This window comes from Mytilus trossulus, chromosome 3 (genome assembly GCF_036588685.1).
Source record: "Mytilus trossulus isolate FHL-02 chromosome 3, PNRI_Mtr1.1.1.hap1, whole genome shotgun sequence".
NCBI lineage: Eukaryota > Metazoa > Mollusca > Bivalvia > Mytilida > Mytilidae > Mytilus > Mytilus trossulus.
In genome coordinates this window covers 88,691,008-88,718,992 of record NC_086375.1, presented here as the reverse complement: position 1 = coordinate 88,718,992, position 27,985 = coordinate 88,691,008, and the positions used below count along the sequence as shown (strand labels likewise).

The window sequence follows — 27,985 nt, the reverse complement described above, 5'->3', positions numbered from 1 at the left end:
GAACAAACAAATAAATACAAAATTCCATCTTGATAATTTCTCTTTATAACAATTAAAAATAATTATTGCACAAATTATTGCTGTAAATTCAGAATTATTTTCACTTTATTTCACTGTGAAAAATGCAACTGGAAATACGTGAGGATATTGTGATCTCTCATCTTAAATTTGGAGTCATTATTTATAAGTACTGTTTTACCTAAAAAGTTGACTTTGCTTTATTATACAAACTCATCCATTAATATAAACTATAAACAGACTTTACAATTTGATGACAAATAAACACTATTTCCTTTTACAGGCTAGCCAAACTTTTCAGTTTACATTTGAATCTCTTCTTATATATGTTCGTTGTCTCTATTTGAGTTAACCATCTTTTCAGTTCATTTAGTCAATAAATTTTGCATAGATTCCTCTGTAAGTCTTAAAATATGAAATTGTTCAGTTTCAGTCAGATTAATAGCTCCTTTTTGTTTGTAAAAATCGACAGCCACTTTGTTCCACCATCTTACTGCCCATTCCATGCTATTACAGTGAGTATCTAAAAATACCTTAAATAAAAATATAACAAAATATTTGCATCGTTGATGAAAATAAATGGGGAATGTGTTCATGGGACACAAATGACGACCCTGTTTGCAAATAACATCATAAAGGCACTGTAACTACGGACCTGTAAAAGTAACACTACCCAAATGTGTGTCTTTGTCTGCGTTTTGTGGTAATAAGCATTGTATATAAGTTTCATAACATTTGGTGATGGCAAACTTAAGTTAAAGAACGGAAACGATTTTCGATTTGTAATGGGGCATTACTCTGAAATGGTAAAAGTGAAACAACCAAAAATCAAACTTGAATTGTGTTTTGTGGTTATAAGACTTATAAGAAGTGCGGATCCAAAATAATCTGCTCACTCAAAAGGAGAAGGTATGCTGTTTTACCTCAACCAGTCCGTTCTTTGGATCTACAAATGAGAGATTTCTTACATTAGTTGTCAGTCTGCATGTGATCATGCTTTACAGAGATCGTCACTATCAAATTCGTAAAACATCATGAACATTGTCTAGCTCAAAAAACCCAGAGATTAAATGTGATTTTTTTTTATTGAAACACTTTTGTCAAGACCGAATGGACAAGACTGTTACCGAAAATTTAAAAGGACAAGGTACACCATTGGTAATATGAGCAAGAGCAACACGAATCCCTTTTAACCAAAACCAGGGGTAATCTCAGAAAGAGTACACAGAACCTGCATGCACATGGGACACCCGTTGTGTTGTTCTGTGATGTAAGAAAAGATTCAATTATCCGTCTCATTAGAGGAAAAGAGGTCGGGATTGAGGTTGCGAAATTGGAATTCTAGCTACGAATATTGTAAAAACATATCTAAGTTGACATGTCGAATTACCTTGGCAGCAGACTTTAATAACTCAGTACCTATTCCTTTATTTCTATGTTCAGGTTTCACATAAAAGTCCTCCATAAACGCCTTTTTACCGACCCAAGGGGAATACGTAAAGTAATATAACAAATATCCAACCATGTCTGAAATGAGAAATGCATCACGATTTATAATTGTAGTGTACTACAATTTAACTATTCTCCATTTATTTTTTTTTTGCTATGTTTTTCATATAAAACTTGTTCTTTTATATTGCGAGGTTATTTCTGGTCCTAATCGAGTAATATTTTTCATACTGTCAATTGTGTCTGTTTTGTTCACGCATCGGTAACAATATAATGGAATTTGATGTAACTGTCATACAAGTGAGAGGTTTAGCGCTATAAAACCAGGTTCAATCCACCATTTTCAACATTTGAAAATGCCTGCACCAAGTCAGTAATATGACAGTTGTTGTTCATTCGTTTGATTTGTTTTATAATTTGTTTAGAGATTTTCCGTTTTTAATTTTCCTGGGAGTTCAGTATTTTTGTGATTTTACTCCCCCCCCCCCCCCCCCCACCACAGGTTTATGTATTTTGTTAGATATTCCCAATTTCATATAAACATCACTTTTATTCCTTTTTGCGATGTATTTCAACTAAATACTTTGTAAGCATATATTTTACATAATCACATTTGGAGAGAGAAAAAAAAACAAATACATAATAATTGCATAACACTGTACATACCTTTATTCACTTCAGCAACCAGACAATGAAATAAACTGTGTTTACCAAACCCGTCTCTTCGGAGAGCTTGAAAAAAAATACACCAATTCAAATGAAGCAATACACGTGTTTGAGAGAAAGAATCTCGTACCAAAACTTGGACATATCGAATTTACAAAGAATTTCAAATCCGATATACTACACTTTACAAAACCTTCACTTTTTGAACTACTTGAGAACCACTTAAAAGGATCAATATTTTAGACTTATTTTTCTCCATTGTTGAAGCATATGATAATAAGAATATAACATGACTGTCATTTTTCATATCATGTATTATCAGTCCTAATTAAATACCATCCCTCGAGCCTTCAGCTTTTGGCCTGATATTGAATCTTTGACTGATAAAACAATGAATTTCCATATATTTTTCAGTAAGAAAGACGTAAGAAAACCACATGCACAACCAACACGCTAACAACTTGAATATAAAAGCATACTTACTGTCAGCTTTGATTTTCACTTCATCTTCACGCTTAACATGGACAGCTAGTTCCTACAATATATAAAACTAAAGTGAGGCTCTTTTATATAGATATAGATAGATGCGATATGAGTGCCAATGAGACACCTCTCCATCCAAAGGCTCTTTTATATAGATATAGATAGATGCGGTATGAGTGCCAATGAGACACCTTTCCATCCAAAGGCTCTTTTATATAGATATAGATAGATGCGATATGAGTGCCAATGAGACACCTCTCCATCTAAAGGCTCTTTTATATAGATATAGATAGATGCAGTATGAGTGCCTATGAGACACCTCTCCATCCAAAGGCTCGTTTATATAGATATAGATAGACGCCGTATGAGTGCCTATGAGACACCTCTCCATCCAAGTAACAATTCATAAAGTAAACGACATTTCGATCAAGGTACGGCCTTCAACACGGAGCCTTGGCTCACACCGAACAGCAAGCTATAAAGGGTCTCAACATTACTAGTGTAAAAGTATTCAAACGGGAAACCCAGGGTCTAATCTATATAAAAACCTGAAACGAGAAACACGCATGAACTACAAAAACAGACAACTACTGTACATCAGATTCGTTTCGGGTTAAAAGATATACTATCTAGTAATACGGATACAAGAAGATGCAGGTCATTCGTCAATGAGACAGCAACCCAACATTCCCAATGAAAATAAATACGTGGCAGCATATGCATTGTTTTACTATTACAGTAATTTGGCAACCAATATGTCTCTTATCTATAGAAACGTCGCACGCTACTGGTGTTACTTTGGTGAAATCGCGGACAAGACACATTCATCTTGTTAATTTTTAAACATAAACAATGATATTATGAAGTGTTGTATATCATTTTAAAGCTTTTAAACTCTTCTTTCATGATATCACAATTTTGTATATGTAACAGACCATTTTCATTCATAAAAACTCAATAAAACCTTTATTTTGCAATATGATTTCCTTGTCCCGCGTTACACTTTTAGTTTTGTGAAATTCTGAATACCGTAAAAAACATATAATCTTTTTTACCAATCGATATAAAAGTTTGTCTAGAACAAGCAATTTATAAGTGGGCGATGACGTACTGTCGATTTTTCTCTCTCGAAAGGACGGAAATATAAGAAAAAGGGATCAAGATGATACAAATTATGTGTCCCATGCAAAAAAGGTTGCCGTAATTTTTCAAAAATTGTCCTAAAAAGGGAATTCCAGAGCAATCCCCATGTCGAAAGTAAATAATTCTTATACTAGTAATTTGTACAAAGATCACACTTTCACCTCATGCAATAATCAGGAAATTTTAAAACAAATTCTTTTTATTCGAGTTGATTAGCAATGTCCGACATTTTGTCCCCTTCAAACCAAATTAAACGTAGGGTTGCGTTTTCTGTGTTTTCATGATGTTTATTTAATACAGTGCCATACGCTACACATTTTTTTTTTATAATGGATAAAAGTACAAACATTTATCTCTATTTTAGTATTAAATTCCCATAAATTAAATCTAATATACAAAATATCAGATAAAACTAAAATGTCCGATACAATGTCCCCACATACGATTTTGACGTTATTTTTAATCAAATATGCCTCCAACGTTCCGTCTAATTGTCATGATTGCAGTTTTCACAGACGATTTGGAATACGACTATTTTATTTTGTTGCTTAATAAGAAAACTTTAAAATTAACTTTTTATTTTGAAGCTCTACCGATTCACAAAGAAGGCCGGGTGGGGAGACTCGGAGATTTCCTCGTGGAACTGAAGTGTTTTCCGGACAATAATGTCGGATCCGCTAGAATACAAATTAATAGAAAAAACAGCTATAATAATCGTTCCCGCTAATTCCCTTGCATATATTCAAGTTGTGCAGAACTGCCATGCTAGATATGCCGCAGTCCCTTTGCCTTGACATTCTGTAGTGCAAAAATGAATGCATTTGCAGTGCAAAGTTTATCCATAAAAACAGAAATCGATTGCCCGTATAATTAAAATGTATATAATTAAATGGTTTTAATTCAACTTACTTTTTTATTTTTAATTTGTTAATAAAACTAAAGGTTAACATCTTTTATCTAAGAATAAAGTTCCTTCTTAGGAAAAAAAATCAATCCTTTAAAATTTATTGTAAAAAGCCATCTGAACAACATGCATTCCAATATTTTTATTTTGTCTTACGTCTTTGAGTGTGTAACGTTAGGTGACACCAGTATCGTGCGACGTTTCATAGGTTTTATATAATCATAGGGACGTAATTAACAGATACAATTTATTTACATGTTGTGATCTAATGTGCTATCTCTTATAGTCTATCTATATCCGTGCACGCACTGAAAAACATCACGGATATAGACATTATCCTGCAAATTGCTTTTTTTTTTTTTTTTAACACTTGAATATAAATTTATTGCACTAAAGCTGTTAACAATAACCTTACCGCTACAGCTTTAACTGTAAGGTACCCTGACATAGTTAGTATCTATAAGAACAGGGTTTCATATAGAAACGTATTTTTTTTCTTAAATTTTATATTAGTATATTAAAATTAAATACAATGTTCAATAATAATGTAATACAATTCAGTACCCTGATCTGAAATAAATGATATATTTTCCTTCTATACATGTAATCAAATTAAATAACGCCTATTTAATACTCTTATCCGAAATTGAAAGTTTGGTGTCAATTATCTCGTTTAAAAATTACATGATTAAAGAGTGTGTGACATCGATTTTCCTGCCTTGTTTAAAGGTGAGAGAGAGCATGCTTTTTAATGGATTTATGTTGAATTAGGCTACTTTACTTCTTTTTTATTTGGATTTTAAACATTTAGGTGAGTCTTTTCTTTATTTTTATTTATTTAGTTAAAGTGTTTTAGAAATATCTTCTTTAAGAGTGTTTTATTTTGGAGAAATTAAAGTTTGAAGCACTTGGACTGTAGTATATTCTTGTAGATTGTAGGATCTTAAGTATTCGTCCAGTTCAAATTTAAACAGATTGAATACATTAGTAGATTTATTTCTTTGATCGGATACATAGTATGATTTGTAGATAGCAAATCCTATAAGTGTCAGAATTATATTGAATCCGATATACTCATTATCTGTTATTTTGTAGCCTATTACAATGTCTTTTAAGTTAATGTTTTTGTTAAAATTCATTTGAGATAAGATTTTATTAATGATTTCCCAAAATTCTTTTAGAAATTTACATTCGATAAAAAAGTGTTGATACGTGTCTTTGAGTTGACAAAGTTGACAAAACGGACTAGTTACGATTTTCCATTTATAGAGATTTTCTCTATTCGGTAAAATGCAAGTTATTAGTTTCCATCTAAACATTTTAAGTTTATTAAGTTTTAAATGTTGGTGTATAAACTTAAACATATATTTGGTAAAGTCATAATTTATTTCTAATTCATTTTTCCATTTATTTATGCCAATGTTTGGAGAATTTTTTTTTTGAACGAGCAATTGATACACGTTTTTGTTGCTTAAATTTTCAATGTTAATGTTTTCTTTGTTTATATTGATAAATAATCTGTTAAAATTTACTTTTGATTTGATGGATTCTTCTGTAGCTAAAATTTTTAGCCATGAGGTTGGAATTGAGTTTTTTACTTTTGAAATTTCTGCTATCCAATTTTTAGTGTTTCGCAGTTTTCTAAATATTTTATCTTGGGCAATTTTTCCATTATCGTCAATAATATCGTTAATGTAAATAAAATCACTGTGTATCCAGTTATGCATAATAAGCGGCTTGTTTTGAAATTTTATAAATTTATTACCCCAGATAACTTGCTTTCTTATTTCGACAAAGTTTTTCAATTCTGTGATGTTCGTTTCATGAAATAAAATCCAACTTTTTATTATTTCTAAGTAAAATTCTGGAATGTCCTTAGTTATGTAATCTAGTTTTTTTAAAGTTTGGTTGTTTAAATTCATTCTAAAAATGAGGAAATTAGAACCTAATTTCCTTAAAATAATTTTGGTATCAATGTCCAATTTTCTTGTTTTGCCTGTAGCAATCTAGAGACCCATCTTATTTGAAGAGAGGAGAAATTGCTTTTTATGTCGGTCATTTTAAGCCCTCCCTGGTTATAATCTGCTACCAAAGTATGTCTTTTAACTTTGTCTTTCTTATTGTTCCATATGAAACCAAAAATTTCTCTTTCTATATCAACTATTTTTGAGTTACTTAAAGCTGTAACATTTGCTAAAAAAGTAAATTGTGGTATAATGAGAGTTTTAACTATTAGAATTTTGCCTAAAATGGTTAAGTTTCTTTTTTTCCACGATGTTATCAGGTTTCGACTCTTTTCAAATCTAGTATCCCAATTTAATTTTTCACAATCTTTTTTATTAATGCCGAAATATATACCTAGCACTTTTACAGGTTTGTCCGTGAATTTAATTTCATCTACTTTATCTCTACAATGCTTTAGTTTACCAATCCAAATTCCTTCCGTTTTATTTTTGTTTAGTTGTAATCCAGAAAAAGTTCCAAAAATTTCGATTATATTTAATGCTGTTCGGATTTCTTCTTTAGATTTTAGGAAAAGAGTTGTATCATCAGCCACTTGCGTGATTTTTAAGCAATGTGTTTTACTATCAATTTTTAATTCTATGCCTCTTATATTTTTGTTTTGCCTTAGTTGGTTAGCCATTATTTCTACTGACATTACGAAAAGTATAGAAGAGCACGGGCATCCCTGTCGGATACCTCTTAGGGGTCTAAAGGGGGCAGATATCCAACCGTTATTAAATATAGAACTATCTATATTTGTATACAAGGTTTTTATCCAGTTTATGAAGGGTTTATTAAAACCAAAATATTCTAAAGTATGATACATAAAATTCCATTCTAATGTGTCGAAAGCTTTCGAAAAATCTATGAATAAAATTGCTCCTTCTATATTAAACTTATCTGCGTAATCTATAACATCTTGTATTTGGCGTAAATTAAAACCTATAAATCGGTTCTTTATGTAACCGGTTTGATCTGCATTAATGATTAAATTTAAGATTTTTTTTATTCTTAAAGCTAGAGTGTATGAAAGTATTTTGTAATCACTATTTAATAATGATATTGGTCTATAATTTGCAAGTTCTAAAGGATCATTTTTTTTATAAATTAGATTCAGTAAACTTTGTCTTTGCGTAAATGGCAGATGTTTATTTTCAAAGCTAAAATTAAAAATTTGTACAAGCATCGGTCCGAGAAGTTCCCAAAACTTTTTATAAAAGTTTATACTTATTCCGTCCATACCAGGACTTTTGTTTATCTTTAGATTATTGACTGCAATGGTTAATTCTTCTAGAGTTACATTTCCATCACAAGACTTACTTTCTTCTTCTGACAGTTTATAATTACGCTTTGTTTCAGAAATGTATTTTTTAACATCTATATCCGGTTTTTGTTTAGTGTCGTATAGATTAGCATAAAAATCTCTTTCAAGCTTTAATATTTCATCTTGATCTGTTACTATTACACCCTTATCGTTTTTTAGTTTAAGTATTGTCTTTTTCGTTTGTTTAGATTTTTCAAGACCTAGGAAATATGCATTATTTTTTTCTCCCTTTTCTACCCACTCTTGTCTTGATCTTATTTGAGCTCCTTTTGCTTTGTATTCATATTGATTTTCTAGCTCTTTCTCTAAAGTGGATATTTTTTCTTTAATAAAATCATTATCTTCATTATTAGATTTTTCATATAATATTTTTAATTGTAGTTCTAAATTACGCGTTACATTTTTTCTTAGTTTAGCTTTACTTTTACTATACTGAATACTGTATTCCTTTATTTCCAACTTGAGGGAGTCCCACAGAAGTCTAGGATCTATTTCATTTTTTCGTATCTCATTACTTTGTTTTTGTATAATTTGATTTATTTTGTCTTCGTATTCTTGCTCGTCGAGAATACCGTTGTTAATTTTCCAGTATCCCGGGCCTCTTGTTTCAGATGATACAGATTGTAATTGTATTGATACTGCTTGGTGATCAGTACTTTTAATAAGAATAGGCCTAATATCACATGACTTTACGTTTAACACAAAGTCTTTTTTAACAAGGAACATGTCAATTCTACTAGACTGGACTGGATTTTTACGTCTCCATGTATATTGGATCTTTTGAGGGTTAACGTATCTCCATATATCTATGAGATCATTTGATTTAATTAAATTTTTTAGGCTATTAACTGGTTTACTTACTTTTTTACGAATATTTGAGCTTTTCCTATCTTCATTTTTAAGGGCATCGTTCATGTCTCCTCCTAAAATTATTGTACCTATTGCGTTTTTGTTTAAAAAGTCATTTAATTTTTTATAGAAGCTATTTCGTTCAGATTCTATATTTGGGGCATATATGTTTATAAGAGAATATATTATATTTTCAAATTCAATATTTATCATAATTATTCGACCTTCTAAATCTTTATGCTCGTCTATTAATTTATAGTCTAGTTTGTTATTAATTAATATTGCGACTCCTCTGCTGGAAGTCGTTCCGTGACTATAGTAACAAGAATGATCTGATTCTATTGTAAGAGCATTTTCTAGGGATGTATTGAAATGAGTTTCTTGAATAAAAGTTATTTTACATTTCTGATTTTTTATCCATTGATAAAATCTCAATCTCTTTTGTTTATCTCGAAGTCCTTTAACATTTGCTGTACAAATGTGTAGGTTATTTAGCATATTTTGATTAAAAGTTGTTCGATTTGTTTAATACCTTTACTTAGTGAACGTACATCACGTTTTATTGGCATTTTTAAGGTAAACTTTATTTCTCCTAGTTTTGATCGTATTTTTTTAACGTGGGAGTTACCTGTGAAAATAATTATGTTAACCAATTTTCTTTTTTGTAATTGGATTATAACAATATTGTTATAGTCTGTTTCAATATTGTGTTTTGACCGATATTTAGATGTTAATTTTGAAACAGCATATAAAACATACTCATACACAATTACTATATATATGAAATATATAAAACACAATGTATACAAAACTATAATAACTGAAATTACAAAATAATACATGTTTTGCTGATTACAAACTAGAACAAATGTATGGTTTTGACAGTGAAAAAATGATAATCTCTTTCTAGTTTTCCAATTTCGTAATGTGTAAATTATGTCAAATCTATGATATTCTAGTAAAGTACTGCTTTTTTTTTATGTTTTGTTTTCCGTAACATTTTGACAGTGTTTATTTAATTTTTTCTTAATATTTTCCTTTTTTCTATTTTCAGTTACCTTATATGATTTACGGTGTTCAGATGTTCTAAGAAGAGATGTTAATATGGTAGGTAAATCTTTTCTTTTGATTTGATATTTTTGAGTACTTCTACTATAGATAGAAGTTCTAATCCTAAAAGGTTTTAAATAGAAATCATACAGTTTAACTTTTCTAATAAGATTGTTTTTATATGTATCATTTTTTGTTTTTGGTATTATCAAAGATACTTCTGTCAGTAGTAACATTGACATGAATATTATGTATGTTATAATACAATGTTTGTAAAGTTTCACTTTTCTTTTTTTTATATTTACTCTTGTAACATTTGTTTTTGAATCTTTCTTCCATTCAAATATCTTCATATAATTACTTAATACACACACACATAAATACAATAGACAAGACAAATAGACATACATGGGTTTTTTTTTTGTTTTTTTTTTTCTTGTTATATATAAAATGTTCTATAATTTACAGATGTACGGATTGTCTTTTCCCATCTGGTTGATTTGGAGTAGGTGGGGTTCTCTCCTTCGCTGTTTTTGTTTTATTGTTTGGGGTTAAAAATTTCGAAATGTCAGGTTGAGTTGATGAAGAATTTTTATTCACTTCAGTATTATCTGCTGATTTTGATGCCTGGTGTTTAGAAGAGTCACACTTTTTTTCTTCCTTTTTTGCAGACTTGTTAGCAGCTTTTCTTGTTTTTCTTTTTTTTTGTTATTTCCTGGTGTTATTTCTTTGTTCAGTGACATAGAATGAGCCAGACTATCATCATCATCTCCTTCTGTTAATTCAGATTGTTCATCAGTTTCTTCTATTTTGTCATTTTCTATGGGAGTTTCATTTTGTTGACTTTCTTCATACTTTGAATTTACTTCATCAATATCTATTGTTGTTTCCTGCTGCTCTCCTTCTTGGGGTTCAGGTTGGTTTCCACTTTTCTTTTTTATAAAGATAGGGCACTCAAGCATTTTATGGCCATTTTGATTGCATAATCTGCATTTCCATTCATTTGGACAGTTATGTATATTATGTCCTTTCAGTTGGCATTTGTTACATAAGAACATGTCTGTATCTTTCAGTTGACCAAAGTGATATACTCTTGCTGTGTATTTTCCTATTGTAAGGAACCTTGCCAGTGGTGTGTCAAACTTTTTGCATACCACTAATCTGTCACCTGTCCAGCATTGGGTAACCAAGTTGTCAACTCTGAGTCTTTCTCTGTTTATACTCATGACTTCTATGTTTTTTTGTCTTAATTCTCTGTCAATTTAACCGTCATCTGCTGATAGTGGGATGTTTTTTACTCTTATTGTTGTTGTTAATAACTCATCCTTTTGATAGTAAGGGTTTTGAGAATGCAGGGGTATCGTCTTGTTTCTTAGGGTGATACCTTCTGTTAGCAGCAACATTCTGTCTTCTTCATTGTCTAAATATATTCTCCACATTTGTTTTATTCTTTGTATGCCTCTTACAAATTGCGGTTTAATCTTGTGTTCAAGTGCTTTGTAGATTTCAACATGTGTTATCCAAAGTTCTTTTGGTGGAGATTTGTTACTAAAGAAGTCGGATTCTTTAATGAAGATTGGTTTGACTCCTGTAAGCTTTGGTTTAGGATCACTGTAGGCCTGATAATTTGCACTATGATATTTGACAACATTGGAGAAAGATGGCGCCGAAATGTTTTCACTACCACCGGACGAAGATATGTCAATTTCTGGTTGTTTACTATCTAAATCTTGCTTGTTGTTCTCAATTTGCTGTTCTGGTGTCATTGTTTGATTGTTAGACATTGTTTTAAAGACTTACTCTTCTATAAATATACACTTTTTATGATTTTTTCATCAGAGCTATTCACCATTAGACCTTGGTTAAAGGGCGATAATTCTATCCTGCAAATTGCTGCTGGCCCAAGACCACAATATAGTTCCCCTTAATTATAGTGTATTTTTTCTTTATCTTTTTTCTTTCCCTTTCTCATTCATTTCTTAGCTTTTCTGGGGTGGAAATGAAAGAAGAGAGCTGAAATAAACTTTTGGATGTTTTATTTTAACTGATTTTAACAAGGAAAGAGTGATTAGGCCAGGTGCAAAAAGGTTATATTTACACTTTTCGGAACATCTCTTGACTTGCCTATAGGGGTATGGATGTGTATTGGCTAAATTTGTATGTTGGGTGAAAGCAATCTTTCTGAATTTTGGATATATTTTTGGACTAGTACTATATATGACACACACAAAAAATTGGACAAAAAGAATCGGTGCAATTTTTTTAATGAGACAAAAAGTTATAAAGAACTAATAGAGGAATTAATTGTGGTCTGTGGCCTGCTAGTAAACATACACATATTGTCGCCATTATTTATTTTCTCAATACAAAATGATAGGAAAGTTCTTGGAGGGGTTCGTGCTGTTCAATCTTCAGTTATCTATATTATGCATTATGCAGTTGTTGTCTTTTTCTTTTTTAGCAATGACGTTGCCAGTTTATTTTTTTACTAAGGAGTTTGAATGCACCTTTGTATCTTTCACCTCTCTTTCCCCGAATATTACCTACCGAAATAGACTTATTACCGTGTTTGTACTAACATGATCATCACGAAGAGTTCCTCCCCGAATATAAACTACCGAAATAGACTTATTACCGTGTTTGTACTAACATGATCATCACGAAGAGTTCCTCCCCGAATATATAAACTACCGAAATAGACTTATTACCGTGTTTGTACTAAAATGATCATCACGAAGAGTTCCTCCCCGAATATAAACTACCGAAATAGACTTATTACCATGTTTGTACTAACATGATCATCACGAAGAGTTCCTCCCCGAATATAAACTACCGAAATAGACTTATTACCGTGTTTGTACTAACATGATCATCACGAAGAGTTCCTCCCCGAATATAAACTACCGAAATAGACTTATTACCGTGTTTACACTAACATGATCATCACGAAGAGTTCCTCCCCGAATATAAACTACCGAAATAGACTTATTACCGTGTTTGCACTAACATGATCATCACGAAGAGTTCCTCCCCGAATATAAACTACCGAAATAGACTTATTACCGTGTTTGTACTAACATGATCATCACGAAGAGTTCCTCCCCGAATATAAACTACCGAAATAGACTTATTACCGTGTTTGTACTAACATGATCATCACGAAGAGTTCCTCCCCGAATATAAACTACCGAAATAAACTTATTACCGTGTTTGTACTAACATGATCATCACGAAGAGTTCCAGACGTGACGCAAGCTTTGTTTACTTTTCAGGAGCAACTGAGGTATCTCCCAGTTTTGTTTTGGTTCATGATGCGCAGTCTTTGGTTTACAATGTTGTGTTTTGAGTACTGTATTCTATTTGGTATTTTTTTTCTCTTTTAGCCATGGCATTGCCAGTAATTTTAGGTAGCATTTAATTTTCAGTGTGTCAAAACGATTTCCAAAATCCTACATAAGTATAACTGTGTCTAATAATATAGTTACTGAAATATAACAAAAGTGGAAAATGCATGCTACTTATAAACACTCATAAAACAGATAGATAGTTACAGTGTTAATTACTTAATATATATTACTAATATATTAAGTGTGTAGGCAGCTGATCATCCGTTATGTAAGTACCTTGAGACATGTATATACCAATACCATTTATAAGTTATTAGAAATATATGGTATTCATAAAGTTTGGAAGAGTTAGCTAAGCATTCTTAGTGGAATAAATGAAATGATTTACAAATGATTTAAGGCAAACAAAAAACAAAAAAAAGAGGGAAAAGGGGATGACCGACACTTCGTTGAGACATCTTTGTAACAAAAAACAAAATAGCCAATTGGAATAGGCAATAACTTCGTAACGCATTTAGAAAAGACCCTCCAAATTAACGCATATTTTGCACATCGGACGAAATTTGAATTATACCTTTAAAATAAGTTGATATTATCCTAAAATCAAATTTAATACATTTTATTGGTCTTTTGACGGAGTCAAATTATGTAACGTTTAACCTCTAATGTAAGCAACGGTTAGCATGGTTGTCAAGATGGTTGTACATGTATTTATATGTCTCTGGTGTACTATATCATTCGCTAGTGAAGATGGTGGGTTTATCTATTGCTATCCCCTTACCATAACTAAAGACATTATAGCTTCACAATCCTCGGAGTTTGCTGAACGAACAGAATACTTATTTTCTTCCATCTTTATCTAGTTCGTTGATTCACAGTATAATTTTCTTTCTTTTCAATACATATACATGACATATATTATACATACAATCGCACGTTCAGTTTATTTTAAGTTAGGTATTATAATTCCGCGCGCGTACCTAGTTATCGGAACCTGATATTACATTGCTATAGTAATCTTAGTCATAAAACTGTCGTATAAGATGTATAAATATAGATTCTTACATTGATACCAGTGGATTATCGGATTTATCCAATCGAGATAGTTAAATTATCAATTTTAAAGTCCGAGCCGCCTCGGCGAGGACTTTAAAATTTATAATTTAACTATCGAGATTGGATAAATCCGATAATCCACGAGTTACTATGTAAGAATCTGTTTCTCTAATGATTAAAAAGACATTTTATTTTTTTGTTAACCGAAAATCCCCTTCGAGTGCCTTTTACATTGCACGAAGTTGTCAATTTCATTAACACCTGTTAGCATATTTTGATTCATTCAGTTAGCTAAAAAGGTCATGACCCTTAAAATCATCCAATGATCTTTTGAGATCACCAGCAACCACACGTTGATTAAATTTTTTTATACAATGGGTTCGGAAAGGGATAAATTCCCATAGAGTTAGAGAAATAACGATCCAAAGTAATTGAAGATTTTAAAAGACATTTTTCCAATGTATTTTTTTTAACGAACAAAAAAATTAAATGCATTGTAGCATGATTTAAAACAAATGATTAGGTTGATATGTACTAATTCTAACTCTTAGACTAGTTAAAGAACTCATTATTATCTGTAATTCTTTATACTCGGGCAATTTTTTAACACCCCGCTTTTCTTTATTCCTTATGTTATTTCGTAGCCGATATTCTTTATTGATCTCTATTCTTTATATATTTTGATATTTTTTCTCTATATATTCTTTATATTTTTTAATCGCAAAATTCTCTATTCTCTATAGTTTGATGACTTTTTTTTCTTTTCTTTTTTGTATATTATTCTCTGTTGTCAAGACAACAGTAAATGTATCTAGACCTTCAGTTATAGCCAATTATGTTCCTCAGAATGAACTGAATTCGACATAGGGGTGAATGAGTCAGCAGCATTACGTCACTATTAACATTGTGTGCCTGTTAAAATCATTTCTTTATTAACAACTTCATCTCTTGTAAAACATGGGCTGGGTTACGTATGTCCTTAAAAGATGTCCTCTTTTATGATATCGGCTATATCTATATATCTTTTAAAAACAAGCTACAAATGCTTTCACTCCATTCACCTACGAAATAGATGTCATTTTCTCTTCCGGTCAAAGGAGTAGGTCCGGTAATACCCCTTTTTGGCCCCAAAATAAAGCAGTTTTACAAAATTGTTAACCAGTAAACTTTTAGTTATTTATTGGACAGTATAATGCTTCTGCTACATAAATATGGGCTGTTTTTGACATTACAGTGCACATATATCGGGTACTAGCACCATTAAGTCAAGCTAAATCACTGAAATCTTCACAATTCTAGCATTTTAGTTAAATTTTAGACGGTTTTCATGTAAAACGAAAGTGGCCGCATTCGTGTTCATCCTTAATATTTAAATGTAAGTTGTATTTGATGATAATACATAACATATATAAAGGTTGAGGATGAACACGGATGCGGCCATTTTCATTTTTGACAAAAACCATCTGAAAAGTGACATTTTTCGGCATATTTTGTAGATTTTTTATATTTGAGCTGGAATCGGATCGTTTTAATGACAAACTCAGTTAAAATCTTTAACATAAACTAATAGAATCAAATACAAGAGGCTGTCACAACGACAGCAAACCGGATTTATTAACATTTATTTGTGTCCTGGCAATATCACAAGAACCATTACTGATGATTGGTGAAAGTGAAAATCGTCAATATCAAATTTGACCTCTATTTTGTCATCAGTATTAACATATTAAAATTTGAAAAGCTTAGATTGAATGGTTCGTGAGTAAATGCAACAACGTGAATGGAAACACCATTTTACGATCTTTCAAGAACCATTACTCCTGAACGGTAAAAGTCAAAATCGTCATTATTGATCTTGACCTCTATTTTGTCATCAGTAACAACATACTAAAATTTGAAAAGCTTTGGTTGAATGGTTCATGAGCAAATGCACGGACACGACTGGAAACACTATTTTTCAATCTTTCAAGAACCATAACTCCTGAACGGTAAAAGTCAAAATCGTCATTATTTAACTTGACCTCCATTTAGTCATCAGTAACAACATATTAAAATTTGGGAGGCTTTGGTGGAACAGTTCATGCGTGCCGTAAATGCACGGACACGACTGGAAACGCAATTTTACGATCTTTCAAGAACCATAACTACTGAACGGTAAAAGTCAAAATCGTCATTATTGAACTTGACCTCCATTTTGTCACCGGTAACAACATATTAAAATTTGGGAAGCTTTGGTAGAACAGTGAATGCGTAAATGCACGGACAGGACTGGAAACGCCATTTTTCAATCTTTCAAGAACCATAACTCTTGAACGGTAAAAGTCAAAATCGCCATTATTGAACTTGACCTTCATTTAGTTGTCAGTAACAACATATTCAAAGTTTTGGTTGAACAGTTCATGAGTTAATGCACGGACAACATTTGATTGCCGCCCGCCCGCCCGACTGCCCATCCGGCCACCCGCCGAGCATCCCCAAATCAATAACCGACATTTTTGTCACAAAAATCCGGTTAGAAATAGACACTTAAGTGTTTGAAAAGTGGTCAAAAATCTTTCGTCAGATAAACCTGAAATTTGAGACCAAAATCGGTCCTTACCGGACCTTCTCCTTTAAATTTAAAGCAGAGGCGAAACCAGGGAACAGGGAGCCCGGCCCTTCTCCCTTTTGTGAAACAAAAATTGGGTTGGTTATATAGGGAATCACTGAAGCATAACCGTCAGTGAAAGTCACCGAAAAACACCCATCTGTTTGTAGTTCTCTATCGAATTAACACAACAAAATCTAGTCGTAAACACTGTACATCTCTATTCCTATTTGAAATTGGGCATTGAGAACCCAAACTTTGAAAGCTTAGACAAATCTATTCCTCAGTTTTTTCACAAAAAGGAAAGTTTTGTCAGTTTATAATAATACCATAGTTATTCTTCATAATTCGTGTTATGTTTACACAAAAATGTTTGCATGATATTAAACGTCAAGTTGGAAGAGTGAGAATGTTTACAGAATATGTGAGTATTTTCTATGTCTAGTTGTGTCTATGTTATAATGTGTTTGTCTGAGCTTTATTTATTTATTTTTTTCATTTTTTTTAAAGTAGTTTTATCCTTTCACTGAACCTTTGAAGAGAAACGAAATAAGGTGGATGAATATTGGTAAGGTTTTTTGGTCTCTGAGATAAGATAGGCAGTGGACGAAGGCTGGTGAGATATGGGTCTCTGAGATAAGATAGGCAATGGCCGGAGACTGGTGAGATCTTAAAATCTCTCTTCAACTTATTATTGGTTTTACTGATTTCGAGATGTACGGACTCTTTAATTTTGTGTATGTACTTTGACACAAGACGGAGTCTTTTATTTGACTTTACTACATAGTTTTAATAATCAAGTATTCCTCATATGCAATTGCCTACAAATATAATGTCCAATTTATTCGGTAGGTAACTATAGCATGAAATATAAACCACTTGATGATAAAAAAGACCATAATTTGGGGAACAAATTACTTTCTGCGTGATTTTAAACACTGCAGTTGACATTTGGAAATTTTGTTGAATAAGCCTGTTGTCTATATTGAAGTAATTCCTTTTTGTTGCTTATTTAGTCAACAAATTCTGCATAGCTTCTTCTGTAAGTCTATAAATATGTAGTTGTTCAGTTTCAGTCAGATTAATAGCTCCTTTTTGTTTGTAATAATCGACAGCCACTTTATTCCAGCATGGTACTGCCCATTCCATACAACTGCAGTGAGTTTCCAAAAATACCTTAAATAAAAATTAAAAAAAACACATATACAACTGTAATACCTGGAATCAAATATCTGTGCATAACGACATCATTTTCTTTTGTCAGTGGTTGGTGAAATTATTGTTCTATTATTTTTTGCATCAGTTATAATGGAGGATTGCGATAAAAGCAATTATCAGGAATTTCGTCCCTAAAATTTCCTTTATTCAAGTTTTTCAAATTAATGTTATTCTAATAAATGAACAAATAGACATGTCAAGCTGATGTAATCTGATAACTTTAATGCAAAAAGGTTACTTTTAATGTCACTATGATTTCAAATACATGATTTTATTGAGTAAGATGTATTTGACCTGCAAATTCCATTTACCCATACATAGTTTGTTTTAGGTTAAAGCTTGTGTTTATCATTAAGTTAAGATATCCTAATTAAAAGGTACAAGTTTTGACCCCTATGTCCGTCCGTCCGTCAGTAATGTGTTTGTCCTCTCAACTTCTCTGAAATTACACACTAAATTGTTAAGATAACTTGTAGATAATAAATAACACACTTTGTAGATGTGCATATCGGCAGGAAATTTAGATTTTTTTGTATAGGAGTTATGCCCTTTTGAACTATACTTTTGAGTATAGCTATTGCAACAATTTGTCATTGTAACTCTTTTGAATCCACAGAACACAATTTGATCATAATTTGTAGATAATTAGGACATATTATGTAGATTTATATATACCTAGGAAATATTAGCAGTTGAATTTTTAATAGTTATAAGTCTTTCAACTTTTAAAAGTATCCGGTGAGATTTTGTTTGCCCAGTGATAATGTGAGGGTGTTATTACAAATAGTAAACTCCTTTTCCAAATACACATACACAACATTTAATTTTGATAAAAAAAAAAAATTTCAGAAGAACCATGTTGACCACTATAATGCCCTATCTTTAGGTCCGTCTTTCTCAAAGTAAATATTATGTTTTTAATACTTGCCACAGATAAATAATTGTAAAATTGTTATAGTTGACAAAGCGTATTACCTTGACAGCAGTCTTTAATAACTTAGTACCTATTCCTTTATTTCTATGTTCAGGTTTTACATAGAAGTCCTCCATATAAACTGTTTTACCAACCCAAGGGGAATAAGTGTAATAATATAACAAATACCCAACTATGTCTGAAAGATATGAAAAATTGCATCACTGTAAGCATTCTAATCTCTAAATTCAAATAATTAGACGTAAGACATTTGTGGCTTCCAGAAGTCTGACTGTTTTGTGATTTTTTGAGATTTTATTGTTGATTGTTAATCTTAAGAAGTGGCAGTTAAAATTATTCATGTTTTTCTATTTGATTTTGAGCTTTACATATTGTATATAAAAAACAATGGTACGTACATTGTATGTATACATTTGGTTCATTGTTGAAGTTCGTACGGTGACCTTCTGTTGTTCACTTTTATGTCATTTGGTCCATGTGGAGGGTTGTCTCATTGGCAATTATACCACATCTTCTTATTTCTATGTGTATATATCTATGTAATCCTTACTTAAAATAGTTTTGTTGTCCTTCAGCATACACTTTAAATGCAATTGCTACTTATTTGAATGTTTTAAATCAAAAATACCTTTATTCACTTCAGCAACAAGACAATGAAATAGACTGTTTTTACCAAACCCGTCTCTTTGGAGTGCTTAAAAAAATATAGCAAATCAAATTAAGTAATGAACACTATTACGAAAAATAAAAATAATTCCCTTTCATATTTTGTAAAAAAGAAATATAAAGTGAGAGACGTTCACTCACCCTTTCCTGGTTTGTTGACGAACTTATGTATAGTATCCAGTGGTTAATCTAAAAAGCAGATCAAGACGATAATATATACTTCTTGTCTTTCTTACAAAGAAGTTCCTGCTTGAGGTCAGCCTGATGTGTATAAAGAAACAAACCGAGAAGAAGAAGAGCACAGTAAGTTTCCATGGGTATACTAATTGTTTGTTGAAAACACGTCCTCCAAACGTAATATATATGTTGTCAATTAAAGACGAAAATATTTATGTATATATGTAAGTCATTCTTTATTCTTTTAACCAAAGCATGACTAACTCTTTCAATTTGTATTTTAGTTTAGAATTAGTAATTCTTATGTAAAGTGTAGAAAAGTCCAATGTTTAAATAATGTTGCGAGCCATGATGAACGAGCTAATGCGGGGTTCACACATTGCCGATTATTGCTCCCGTTTGAGATCAGTTAGGTGCGTTCCTTGACATTCGGGGCAACTCAGCCGATTTTGTCTAGTCGGATTACAATCGTGGCTATGTCGTGACAGATTCTGCTGTATCGGATCGAATTCCGAACAATGTCTGATGTATTCTGGACGGTGTCCTGTGGAACGGGAATGATCCGGAGTAATTTTTCATAGCTGTTTTTCTGCCGATTGAGTCCAGATTGCATCCAGATCTTGTCGATTGCGAACCGTTTTTTGTCGAAACCGTTCCGAAACAGTCCCGTTATTAATACGAAATTCGTCAACGATACCCACGTCAGAGTCCCCACAACTACATAATACAATACGACTGAGACCAGACAAAGCCGTTTGCAATGCGATAGAGCGGACCGTGATAGGATTACGTTCCGACAGTACCTGATCATCCCGAATATGCCGACAGTTTTCGAACAAATAACTTCCGTCAGCGTCGGTTCACTGTCTGGTCACTGTCTGATCTCAGTCGGATTACATTCGGTAGAGTCGGGACGCAGTCGTGACAGACTCGGTCGAATTTTACCTGGCGAAAAATACAAATCCGATTAAAAGAGGATTCAGAACGGGATTATCGGGACTTATTCGCTTAGAAACGGTTGAATATCGGTGCTTCCTGAACACTATCTGATTGTTGTCGTGATGAAATTATTTTTTTTACAAATTTTAATTAAAGTTTGAATTTCCATCCACGATTCACAGGATCTTGATCAGACTTTTAATAAATTTTAATCGGGAACGGTCCTGTCAAGAACGGTAGTAAAAATCGTGAATGTGTGACCCCAGCTTTAGATTGTATGTACCAAGCCCCAGTCCCACTAGACCACGATCACCGCGATCTCAATTACATTCAGATCGTGGTGAGGTCGCGGTATCAACGGCATGAGAATGTAAGTTTCCGTTGCTTTCACGATGCTACTACGTCCTCGTTACGCTTCTACAACGATATCGCTACGATTATACCACGTTCCCCTCGCACTTATTCTGCGACCTCACTACGCTTATCAAGATCTGTCTACGCTCATCACGTTCTCACTACAACCCTACCATTAGTTATCCGATTGCAACACGATCTTACCCCGCTTTTTTATAGCGATTATAGCACGTTCTTACGACGATTATACAACGTTCATACTGCGATCTTAGTGGTAGGGGTTGATGTAGAGGCAGGGGGAGCTCTGGAAGTAACGGATCCTGATCAAGTAGAGATGTCGGACCGACTTATCCAACTTTAATTACAACCTATTGCTGGTCCACACAGCTCAAATGATGATATTTTAATGAATGATAGCAGATATGACAAAGATGTGTCAATAGATATTAGAAGATGTGGTATGAGTGCCAATGAGACAACTCTCCATCAAAGTGACAATTTATAAACGTAAACCATTATAGGCCAAGGTATGGCCTTCAACACGGAGCCTTGGCTCACGCCAAACAGCAAGCTATAAAGGGCATAAAGAGTAAATCATTCAAACGGGAAAACCAACGTGCAAGCGTGGTATAGTCGGGGTGGAAAAAAGTAAAATCACAAAAATACTGAACTCAGAGGAAAATCAATTTGGAAAGTCCATAATCACATGGCAAAATCAAAAAAACAAAACGCATCAAAAACGAATGGACAAGAACTGTCATATTCCTGACTTGGTACAGGCATTTTCAAATGTAGAAAATGGTGGATTAAACCTGGTTCTATAGCGCTAACCCTCTCACTTTAATAACAGTCTCATCAAATTCCGTTACATTTACATGATGCGTTAGCGTGTGAAGCGTCTGTGTGATCGTTGCGCAGTCTCTCCGAATAGAATTACGCTTTCGCTACGCTCTCACTACGATGGTACAGCGACCTTTGCGATATTACTACGACCTTAGTGCGCTCTCACTGCGCTTCTACTACGACCTGATTTCGCCACGATCGCACCACGATTGTTTTGAACATGTTCAAAGTTGGCCACGCTCATCACGATCTTGAAGACCTCATCACGACCGTGATACGACCTTACTGCGATCTACACGATCGTACCACGATCATCAAAATTTTCGTTTATTTTACAGATGGTAGTGCGATAGTGGCCTATTGGGACTGCGGTATTAAGGATCGTTGGATCTTTTTTGTATTCACATCTAATTCACGTCACCTCTAAAATATGTAGTTTCACAATATATTGAGGCCTGGCTATGATTGATGATGAAATAGATGTAATAATTCAGAAAGAGGTTTCTTGGAGCTCTTAGAATACACAGCAATATTACGCTGTTTGGAAGGACACTCGTGTAATGTAGGTATCCAATGAAGAGAAGGAAGATCGTTCTTATCCTTAGTTAAAATTCCAAAGGATCATAGAACAGACCTATGATTATATATACAGGATTCCTCCTGGGTAGGTGGCATGGGAGTTTGTGTTAAGTTGCCGAGTGAACTGACAATACTTAATTCATTTATCAAACAGTTCAAATAATGTGATTAACACAAAACGATGTTGCTTTGAGTTTTATCTGCGGGGATAACAACATATTTTTTTATGGAAGAAGGACAGATGTTTTGCAACGTTTCAGTCTTTTAATATTGATGTAGCATTGGTTTAAAACCCCATTTCGATTTTTTTTAATTTCTGATTTGTATTAACGACATGTATCACAGCATTAATCCATTCCGTAAGAGTATCTCTATACGTTTTCTTTCGCGCGTTAGATCCATTGCCTGGCATAATCCTCAAGTGGAGCCATCATTATTTCGAAGTCGTGTTTTCAATTGATGGATTTAAGCTCACTATAGTTTGGCCCTTTGAATAACCCATTTCACGGAGAAATGTTTAGGTCACCAGTTATAACATGGTCAGCCGGATTATATATGAATGAAAAACTACAACAGGTGCAATCAGATGTTTAGACTTAAAATTGTTATTGAAAATTTAAGTTGCAATTGGGCTAGTGTAGACAGTTTAAGAAATGATAGGTAAAGACTTTATATTATTTCGATTGAACTGATTTATGATGAAGGATGTTGCCCAAGTTGATGGTATCGAGACTTTTATTGGTGAAGAATAAGCTCTCAATGATTGACCCGCATCAATATAAGTGAAAGTGTTAATAAATACAATTTCTCTCGAGAAGGCGTAACATTCGTTTTTATGTCTAACGATAACTGCACTGAATTTACAGCTGAAATCTCTTCAACAAGGAGGTGAGCGGAACGGGGCTCCCAATACAAGGAATAAACAGCTCATGCTCCACTAGAGATGTTCTCGTGCTGATCATTGCAAATAAAAACGAGTTTGATCATAAATATAACAATTATAAATATAAAAGTATACTTTAAAGGTAAATGCAAGAGTTACAGATTTTCTATCTCGTCATTATAAAGAAACCCCTTTGTCACAAAATTGAATTTTGTCTTCACAAAATCGACTTCTGTGAGACAAAATTGACAACTCACAAAATTGAATTTGGTCTCGCAAAAGTCAATTTTGTCTCACTAAAGTCAATTTTGTCTCACAAAAGTCAATTTCCATATTAGGTACATGTAACAAAAGTCAATTGTGTATGCAAATAAGTTTATATTTGCATACCTTTTTGACAAAATTGACTTTAGTCAAGACAAAAATTGACTTTAGTCAAGACAAAAATGAATTTTGTCTACAAAAATGAATTTTGTCATGACAAAACCGAAGTTTGTCTACAAAAATGAATTTTGTCCTCAAAAATGAATTTTTTCATCACAAAATTGAAGTTCTCATAAAACAAGTCTGTATCACATAGTTTTGTAAGACAAAGATGATTTTGTTATGACAGAATTGAATTTTGTACAAAACCACAAGAGTCCCATTCGGCGCCCCGTATGTCGTGATATGTAGTATGAAATAAAGTAACATTATTCTATGTCACCCACCAAAGATTAATAATGCAAATAAGTCTACTTGAATTATTTGGTCCATGCATACGTTATTTTCTGACATGTATCTCGATGTGCTCCGTGGTTTTCTTCATGTTTTTATTGATTTTACATGCTTCGGTGTGATAAGTTAGGAATAATCAGTTTGCAAAGCATTTCGCTAAAATCGGTGCTTGGGGCCGTCATTAATTTTGATTTTGCATCGTGTTGTAGGCCTCAATATAACTTTGAGACGAAGAACAGCAATTAGAGCGCTTTCCTTCAGCTTTTTGAGTTTCTTGCTGTGCATGTACGGATTTTATATATCATGGATTGATATCCTGTCTCTTTTATTTCTATGATAACATACTTTACATATAACTGTACTTGTAAGTTTTACTGATTTGCCACTAGAAAAAAAATTATCAGATAGATTTAAAACCCTGCCAAAGAAACTTCTCGTGTACTTGCGGCAGTTATAACTTCATAAAACCCACTACCATCATCTATTTCGGGACTCAAATATAATAATATTCTTACTGTCGGCTTTGATTTTCACTTCATGTTCACACTTTACATGTGAGGCTAGCTCCTACAATATAAAAACAGAATATGAAATTCAATTTGCCTGTTTAAGATACAATAAATGTGTTTATTATTGATTTCCCTTCCCGACAAAAAGTTCGATACATGTGAAAAGCACGCCGATAGATAATACTAGGTTGTTAATGCACGGAGTAAGAAGAAGCTTGTATTCAATATGAATAAAGGAGAGGCGTGGAATACGTCAATGAGACAGCAACCCAATACAACATAATAGCAGCATTGTTTGAATCAATGAAGGTTTGGCTATCCACTATTATAAAAGGTTGCATATTATACAAGAGGCTCTCAAGAGCCTGAATCGCTCACCTTAATTCTTTTGGTTAAATCTCTCATCAATGATTATTTTGGCTTTTCAATTTATCTAAATGTTCATTGAATCGTCCTATTTTCTTCAAAAGCAAAAAAAAAAAAAAAAATTCTCCTATGTTCTATTTTAGCCATAGGAGCTATGTTTCTTGACATACAAGGAAATAAAATATAAAATATATACTAGATACTCTGAAACTCATTTAGCCTAAGTTTGGCTGAAATTGATAAAGCAGTTTCAAAGGAGAAGATTTTTCAAAGTAAGTCAACATGATGAACAAATTGTGAAAAAAGTCTTTAAAGGGCAATAACTCCTTAAGGGGTCAATTGACAATTTCGGTCATGTTGACTTATTTGTAGATCTTACTTTGCTGAACATTATTGCTGTTTACAGTTTATCTCTATCTATAATAATATTCAAGATAATAACCAAAAACAGCAAAATTTCCTTAAAATTATCAATTCAGGGGCAGCAACCCAACAACGGGTTGTCTGATTCATCTGACAATTTCAGGGCAGATAGATGTTGACCTGATTAACAATATAACCCCCATGTCAGATTTGCTCTAAATGCTTTGGTTTTTGAGTTATAAGCCAAAAACTGCATTTGACCCCTATGTTCTATTTTTAGTAATGGCGACCATGTTTGTTGATAGATCAAAACTTCAGATACAATTTATAAACTAGATACCCTAAGGAACATTCAGTTAAAGTTTGGAAGTATTTGGCCCAGTAGTTTCAGAGGAGAAGATTTTTGTAAAAGATAACTAAGATTTACGAAAAATGGTTAAAAATTGACTATAAAGGGCAATAACTCCTAAATGGGTCAACTGACCATTTCGGTCATGTTGACTTATTTGTAGATCTTACTTTGCTGAACATTATTGCTGTTTACAGTTTATCTCTATCTATAATAATATTCAAGATAATAACCAAAAACAGCAAAATTTCCTTAAAATTACCAATTCAGGGGCAGCAACCCAACAACGGGTTGTCTGATTCATCTGAAAATTTCAGGGCAGATAGATGTTGACCTGATTCACAATATAACCCCCATGTCAGATTTGCTCTAAATGCTTTGGTTTTTGAGTTATAAGCCAAAAACTGCATTTGACCCCTATGTTCTATTTTTAGTAATGGCGACCATGTTTGTTGATAGATCAAAACTTCAGATACAATTTATAAACTAGATACCCTAAGGGACATTCAGTTAAAGTTTGGAAGTATTTGGCCCAGTAGTTTCAGAGGAGAAGATTTTTGTAAAAGATAACTAAGATTTACGAAAAATGGTTAAAGATTGACTATAAAGGGCAATTACTCCTAAATGGGTCAACTGACCATTTCGGTCATGTTGACTTATTTGTAGATCTTACTTTGCTGAACATTATTGCTGTTTACAGTTTATCTCTATCTATAATAATATTCAAGATAATAACCAAAAACAGCAAAATTTCCTTAAAATTACCAATTCAGGGGCAGCAACCCAACAACGGGTTGTCTGATTTATCTGAAAATTTCAGGGCAGATAGATCTTGACCTGATAAACAATTTTACCCCTTTCAGATTTGCTCTAAATGCTTTGGTTTTTGAGTTATAAGCCAAAAACTGCATTTGACCCCTATGTTCTATTTTTAGCAATGGCGACCATGTTTGTTGATAGATCAAAACTTCGGATACAATTTATAAACTAGATACCCTAAGGAACATTCAGTTAAAGTTTGGAAGTATTTGGCCCAGTAGTTTCAGAGGAGAAGATTCTTGAAATAGTTTACGACGACAGACGACAGACGACGGACGACGACGGACGCCAAGTGATGGCATAAGCTCACTTGGCCCTTCGGGCCAGGTGAGCTAATAAACGAGTGAGCATTGTCAATTTTAATACTGCTTCATAGCAACTCGAGTGATTTTATTTCTAAAAATTTATAACAGAAAACAACCATATGATTAGAGAAAACTTCATGTGTCCGGACGACACGAACGAACCCGGTCGCAACAAAAAAAAACACCCCAAAAATGCCATTTTGGAAGACGAAATTCAAAAGCCTGAATTTCTGAAAATATCGGAGGAAGTTACCAAAAGTAAACTCGATCTGTAACACATCATAGTAGACAAGCATACTAAAAATCAGCTCAATACGTAAAGACTTTAAGAAAATAGGTACGAATTTCTGTTTGGTGAATAATGAAGGAATGACGGACAAGGGTAATACTTAATATTTATGGTTTCGACGGCCATCTAAACATTTTTGTTTTTTAAGTTTTTAACATTTGATAGACAACCATTGTAGTCTTTCATCAAATGTTTTGGATCAGGTGAGCATAACATGTTGTTGGTACGTGTCGGTTCTATTTTTTTCTTTTTTAAATAACATTGTTATAAGTTAGGACGTTTGATTTATTGATTGCATGTTTCCATGTCGGAGCCTTTTATTATCTCATAACAGACTATATGGTATTGGTATTTTAATTATTGAAGACCGCAAAAGGACTTATACTAATTTGAAATCTTGTGAATAGATATCTTTTTGGTAATCATACAACGTCATCTCAACGTTGCTAAAATATTAACGTGTTCAACCAAAATGGCGATCATTTTTCCCTTTCTGACCTGTGTGCTTTCATTCATTCTCCTATTACAAATGCATTATCCCCTATAACAATTTTTATAAAATTGCTCAGAAACCTGTTCACGTTATTTGATATGATGTTATACCTTACCATAACAAGAGACATAATAGCTTCACAATCCTCATAGTTTGCTGGTCGAACAGTATACTCATTAGCTTCCATTTTCTTTACCCAGGCTGTTGATTTATATTGTATTCTTCCTCATGTCTTATTTCATTCAATTGTGCAATCGGTAATACAATGAAGAATACATTCTGAAGTTTATTTTTAAATTAAG

The 27,985-nt window shown here is 32.8% G+C and overlaps 1 protein-coding gene across 3 annotated transcripts; it reads right to left on the bottom strand.

Annotated features, from left to right (window-relative positions):
• Positions 1-151: 151 nt before the first annotated feature.
• LOC134712755 (thialysine N-epsilon-acetyltransferase-like) lies at positions 152-27,985 on the bottom strand. Of its 3 annotated transcripts, none has more exons than XM_063574605.1 (5): positions 27,799-27,985; positions 2,617-2,668; positions 2,134-2,199; positions 1,409-1,545; positions 152-551 (listed from the first exon to the last, which is right to left on the bottom strand). In XM_063574605.1, exons 1-5 carry the CDS (start codon positions 27,868-27,870, stop codon positions 384-386), a joined length of 495 nt encoding a protein of 164 aa, XP_063430675.1. In that variant the 5' UTR covers positions 27,871-27,985; the 3' UTR covers positions 152-383. The 3 variants fall into 3 exon arrangements, with proteins under 3 accessions (XP_063430675.1, XP_063430674.1, XP_063430673.1); XM_063574604.1 differs by lacking the exon at positions 27,799-27,985 and adding an exon at positions 14,019-14,189 and having other exon boundaries at positions 154-551; XM_063574603.1 differs by lacking the exons at positions 152-551; positions 1,409-1,545; positions 2,134-2,199; positions 2,617-2,668 and adding exons at positions 17,620-18,056; positions 19,074-19,210; positions 19,661-19,726; positions 24,706-24,757 and having other exon boundaries at positions 27,799-27,975.